Source organism: Megachile rotundata, chromosome 1 (genome assembly GCF_050947335.1).
Source record: "Megachile rotundata isolate GNS110a chromosome 1, iyMegRotu1, whole genome shotgun sequence".
In the NCBI taxonomy this organism is placed as follows: Eukaryota; Metazoa; Arthropoda; class Insecta; order Hymenoptera; family Megachilidae; genus Megachile; species Megachile rotundata.
Genome location: NC_134983.1, coordinates 25,271,588 through 25,277,587, shown reverse-complemented (window position 1 = coordinate 25,277,587; position 6,000 = coordinate 25,271,588). Strand labels below are relative to the sequence as shown.

The window sequence follows — 6,000 nt, the reverse complement described above, 5'->3', positions numbered from 1 at the left end:
CTACCCGTCGGGGTGGTCACCACCGAGGGGTTTTAGTGGGTATGAATCCCACACTACCCCCGCTCCTCCCCCGGGGAGTGGGGGCGTCTTTCGAAGATTTCCCCTCGTAAAAAAAAAAAAAAAAAAAAAAAAAAAAAAAGGTTGGGGTCGTGCGGCGGACGAACTGGTGCCGGGGTGGCACAAGTCGGATCTCCCACCTCCACGTGGTGTTCGCTGGGATAGAGGAACTGCGCCTTCGGTAGTCGATCACTACGGTGGTTGGCTACCCAAGGCCGAGGGCCTCTATGCTAACGGGAGAACGGCGGGTCCCCAGTGGGGGGCCTATGCTCACACCGTAAGCCTGTAGTCATGTTTTGCAGGAACGGGGAGCTTGCCTTAACCGGCTGGCTCGCGAGGAGTAAACCTCTATAAAAAATCCGCTGTGTGGTTCGCGGGGCGGAATACGGCCACGGTATCCCCTGCCTTGCGGTATGAGTCCGCATAAAAGGGGTGCTCCCGTCGTCTTTAAGTAGTCCCGGTGAGGCGTGAGGCGATGCCGGCGGGGTCTCCGGACCCTGGTAGGGCCTCCCAAGCCGGCAAGGCTTACGCTGAGGGGTGAAAACGGAGGCGGCGGGGGCGAGCGAGGACGCCTGAAATTAAGGTGTACAGGCAACCGTGCCGAGAATTGCGTGGCCGCCCAGGCGTAAAACAGGGCGGTCTCGAACGGTTCCCTCGGGGGTACCTGCCGGCCCCCCCGAGTATTCAACGGCTTCCCCGGGTAAGGCGGCTCTGCCCGGGGCGACATCCCTTCCGACCACACTCGTGGGATTCAATATGGATACATGCTCAAATACAAAAACCAAACAAGATGTGGCCGCCATCTTTAAAAGCGGCCAACCAGGAGAAGAGGAGAGCTGTAGGAGGAGGGATGAGTGCCCCGCACTAAGCATTCCGGTGGTGCGGTGCACGGAGGTGCTTAAGCAGCACTCCATCAGGGTCGTGGGTGCAGAAGACCGGCCCAGAGAAGAAGACACTTGCTGCACTAAGACCGCCGCAGCAACAAGGAAAATTAAGAAGGAGCCGATGACCGAGAGATCTGGGTCGGAGTCGTCGGGGGCTGCCCGTCCCATGACAACGCGGGCGAAGAGGAGGGCATCGGAGACGGAGCGTGCAGCGCGGAGCAGCCCGGCTCTGGTCCAAGAAGAGGAGACTGCCCCGGTGAGGATGCAGGCGAGGAGGAGGACTGCGGCCAATGATTCCGATGGATATGATTCGGACTCTTCCATCGTGTCCATCGAGTTCGTCAGGACTAGTCAGGGAGGGGAGCCCGAGCGAAGAGGGCGCCCCCCGACCACAGGAGAGTATGTGAAATTGGCGGCTGCTAAAGAGAAGCTCAATGAAGCGAAGAGGCGAGAGCTGGAGCTTGATAGAGAGCTCGGCGCCTACGACCTGGGAAGGCCGGTGCCCCGACCGAGCAAGGGCAGCAAGCCCATACCGGATGTGGAGGAGGTGCTGGGTCAGGTGAGGCACCTCACCACGACAGACATCCAGGCGGAGTTGGTGCGATACACCAACCTCATCCGAAGGGTAGCGGCCGGGTCGTCCAACCTCAAGGGGACGAGCATTCGCCAGCTCCGTGTCTCTACTAACTATATAGAGGGACTAACCACGGAGCTGGCGAAGAGGCAGGCGGCCGAGGGCACCGGGAGGAGAGGCCCATTCGGCCGACACGGGCGTCGGTGCAGACACCCCGCCCGACGACGGAGGACGACGAAAAGGAGCAATTGAAGAGTCTCCTAAAGGCCGCCGAAGAGGACAGAAGAAGGATGGCCGCGGATTTGGCGGCCCTTCGGCTAGAGGTTGAAAGGCTTAAGGGCGCGACGGCCGTGGTGGTGCCATCTCCCCCCGCACAGCGGGAGACGGTGACCAGGAGGACCCGAAGGAGGGTACTGTCCTCATCCACCGAATCGGAAAGAGACGACATTAAGAGGAGGCTGGTGGTGCACACCAGCAGCCCCCCGCTGGAGCTAGTGTCACCGGTGGAGGCGGTGGATGAGACACCGGAGGCAAATATGGACGTTGAGGAGCCGCGACAACCGCAGGAGACGAGACCTGTGGAGGCAGCCCCCCGGGTCCCACCGATGGGAGGAGAGAAGAAGTTACAGGAGAAGGCACAGGGGGAGAGGATGGGCACCCCCACCCCTGGGAGTGGCTTGGAGATTGTGGTAGCGCAGCTACTCCAGAGGGTGGAGGATTTGACGGCCGAGTTGAGGGGCAGGAAAAATGAAAGGGCGGGCAGCACCAGCGCACCGCGCAAAGCCCCGCCTAAGCCCAAACCCAGGGCGGCCCCAGGATCGGCCGGGGTACGTCTCGAGGCCGCGAGGAGGGCGGCACCGATCGTTGCTTTGCCGGTGGCCCCCTCCTCGACCGCTGCGCCACCGCAACAACGGGAAGAGTTATGGACCACGGTCCTAGGCCGCAAGGCGAAACAGGCGGCGAAGAAGGAGGCGCAGCGCGCGGTGGGCCCCGCCCAAGGGGCGAAGAAGACGGCAAGCAGGCCATCGGTGGCCCCAAGGTCGACGAGGCCGCCGGCTGCTAAGCCCAATGAGAAGAGGAGGGTTAGGGTCCCGCGTCAACCGAGGACAGCGGCGGTGACCCTGACAGTGGCACCTGGGAGTGGGTCCACATACTCCCAGGTGCTGAAGAAGGCACGAGAGGCGATCCCCCCACAGCAGCTGACGGAGATGGGGATCGCCGAGGTGAAAATTCGTAAGGCGGCCACCGGGGGTCTCGTGCTCGGGATTCCCGGCCAGGAAAATAAAGCCAAGGCAGCCAACTTAGCCGGTAAGCTGAGGGAGGTGTTCCGGGACACTGAAGTTAGAGTTGCTAACCCGATAAAAACGGCGGAGATCCGGCTACTCAACCTGGACGACTCCATCGAGAGGCAAGAAGTGGCCCAGGTCCTGGCGGAGCTAGGAGAGTGCTCCGCCGAAGAGATAAAGGTCGGCGAAATAAGGAGGGGGCGCAACGCTTTAGGGACCGTCTGGGTCCGGTGTCCCCTTACAGTCGCTAGGAAGGCGGAGGCAGCGGGACGCGTACGCATCGGTTGGATCTCGGCCAGGGTCGAAGTACTAGCGACCCGGCCGATGCATTGTTACCGCTGCCTCCAAAAGGGGCACACGGCCCAGCAATGCGGAGAAGAAGCAGATAGATCCACGCGATGCTATGCATGTGGCGAGGGGGGGCACAGGGCCGCCAACTGCAGCAACAAGATTCGGTGCCCCCTCTGCAGCGACCTGGGACGACCAAGCGCGCACCGCCTTGGGTCGGCGGGGTGCGCTCCGCCAGCGAGAAGGAGGAAGACGGCTGTGGCAGCAAAAGAGGCCGCCGCACCTGAAACAGGAAAAGAGCAAGTTAGTCAGAAGCAAAATGAACAGCCAGTCACGAAGGGCGCAGCGGATCAGCCAGCAGGCCAAGCGAAGCAGAGCGCCATGGAGGTGGCGGACGAGGCAGATTAGTGATGGGGCCATTGAGCCCCATACTACAAGGAAACGCGAACCACTCGGCGGGGGCCCAGGACGTCTTCCTGCACACCCTCGCCGAGTGGGACTGTACGTTGGGGGTGATAGCGGAGCCCTACCGCGTCCCGGACCAGCCTCACTGGTTCGCGGACGCGGAGGGCCGCAACGCGACGATCGCGATCGTTTGGCGCGCGAAGTCCGGCTCTCCCCCCTGTACCGCGATTGCAGCGGGAAGGGGAGCCGTTGCAGTTAGATGGGGGGATGTAGCGGTGGTGGGCGTCTACGCACCACCCAGCTGGCCTCTCGCAGAGTACGAGGAGTTGTTGGATAGGGTGGGGCAGTTAGCGTCGCGTTGCCCCACCCAACGCGTTCTGGTCCTCGGGGACTTCAACGCGAAGGCTCGCGAGTGGGGCTCCCCGAGGACCGACGTGAGAGGCCAGGTAACCCTGGATTGGGCGGCGGCGCAAGGGCTCCTGTTGCTCAACAGGGGCTCGGCGAGCACATGCGTGCGGCCTCAGGGAGAGTCTGTGGTGGACTTGTCCTGGGGCTCCCCTGCGGTCGCGCGCATGGTTGCGAGCTGGCGGGTCGAGGAGGAGACTGAAACTTTAAGTGATCATCTCTTTATTAGGATAAAGTTCTCCTCCGAAACCCGGCGCCGCCGGGGTGGACGCCCACCGCCGAAAAGATGGGCGCTGAGGAGGCTAGATCAGGATATGATGGTGGCTGCGGCCCTCGCGGTTAGCTGGCCGGCTTCTCCGGCTGGGGAGGTCGCGGACGTCGAGGGCGAGGCACAGTGGTTCCGGGGCACCATGCAGGATATCTGCGACGTAGCGATGCCCCGGGCCACCCCTTGCCCGCGTCGGGCGGCGTACTGGTGGACGGGGGAGATAGCGCAGCTGCGCGAGGCATGTCTCCCACTGCGTCGCCGGTATTTGCGCGCCCGACGGAGACGGAACCGCGACCCCGCGAGGGAGCAGCAACTTTGGGGCTGCTACTGGGAGGGGGTAGCGGCGTACAAGAAAGCCATCAGGGAGTCCAAGGATCGAGCCTGGGACGAGTTCCTCGGCTCTCTTGAGCGGGACCGGTGGGGGCGGCCATATAAGTTAGTTATGGGAAAACTTCGGCCATACGCCCCGCCGGTTACGGAGAGCCTCGACCCCCAGCTACTGGAGCGCGTCGTGGAAACTTTATTTCCGCGAGACGACGATCCACCGGCGCGCTCCGGGTCGTCGGCCCACCTTCAGTGGACCGACGATATGGGGGTCTCGGATGAGGAGCTCGTCTATGCCGTCAAAAGGGTCAGTGCTCGTAACACTGCACCAGGCCCTGACGGCATCCCGGGCCGGGCTTGGGCCTTGGCACTCCCATTTTTGGGTGACCGACTCAGGGGCCTCTTCAGCGCCTGTCTGAAGAAGGGGACGTTTCCCCAATTGTGGAAGCGGGGACGGCTGGTCCTCCTAAAGAAGGAGGGCAAACCCGAAGGGGAGCCCTCGGCGTACCGGCCGATCATTTTGTTAGATGTGGTGGGCAAAATATTTGAAACTATCATTGCGCGTAGGCTCACCGATCACCTCTCCGGAGATGGTCCCGACGTGGCCGACTGGCAGTTCGGCTTTAGAAAGGGTAGAGGCACGATTGACGCGATACAGCGTGTCAGAGATATCGCCCAGTCGGCCACGTCAAGGGGCGGGGTGGCGATTGCTATATCGTTAGATATAGTGAACGCGTTCAACACCCTGCCCCATAAAGCGATTGTAGAGGGACTCGAAAGACACCGGGTCCCACCGGTGACCAGTAATATAATACAGGACTATCTCCGGGAGAGGTCGATCGAGTGTGTGGATCGGTCGGGCGCCACTAGGGTATGGAAGGTGGAGCGGGGCGTGCCCCAGGGTGCGGTACTCGGACCGCACCTGTGGATCGTGGGGTACGACCCCGCTCTGAGGGCCCCACTGCCACCGGGTCTATTTTTAACGTGTTTTGCGGACGATACGCATATCTTGGCAGTGGGGCGAGATTGGTTGAGGACCAGCCGTCTCGCGGAGTTAGGTGCGGCGGTGGTCGTTGCCGAGATCCGGGCGCTCGGGCTGGAGGTGGCTCCCCACAAAACAGAGGCCATGGCCTTCTGCCATAGGCGTGGGGACCGCCCTCCGCCCGGAGCGTTGGTCCGGGTAGGCGGGGCCGATGTCCAGATCGGGTCCGAGATGAGATATCTCGGGCTCCGGCTGGACAGCCACTGGAGCTTCGTGCCCCACTTCGACGCGTTGGCCCCCAGGTTGGAGCGTGTTGCGGGCGCGTTGGCGCGCCTATTGCCCAACCTGCGGGGCCCTAGTGAGAAGGTGCGCCGGCTCTATATGGGGGTCGTGCGGAGTATGGCCCTATACGGCGCCCCTGTTTGGGCTGCCGACCTGGCTGCCAGTCGCCACTCGCAAGGTGTTTTGCGAAAAGTGGAACGGCGGCTGGCAGTCAGGGTGGTGATGGGGTACCGCACGGTCTCCTA

At 62.6% G+C, this 6,000-nt stretch overlaps 1 protein-coding gene across 1 annotated transcript; it reads left to right on the top strand.

The window, feature by feature from the left end:
- Positions 1-3,499: 3,499 nt before the first annotated feature.
- On the top strand, positions 3,500-4,242 carry LOC143264173 (uncharacterized). Its single transcript, XM_076530044.1, has 2 exons — positions 3,500-4,069; positions 4,129-4,242. Exons 1-2 carry the CDS (start codon positions 3,500-3,502, stop codon positions 4,240-4,242), a joined length of 684 nt encoding a protein of 227 aa, XP_076386159.1.
- Positions 4,243-6,000: the final 1,758 nt, after the last annotated feature.

Coding starts and splice junctions, on each gene's coding strand:
- LOC143264173 (XM_076530044.1), top strand. CDS start 3,500: ATGGGGCCATTGAGCCCCATACTACAAGGAAACGCGAACCACTCGGCG. Junction 4,070..4,128: donor CCCCTGCGGTCGCGCGCATG/GTTGCGAGCTGG, acceptor TCTCTTTATTAG/GATAAAGTTCTCCTCCGAAA.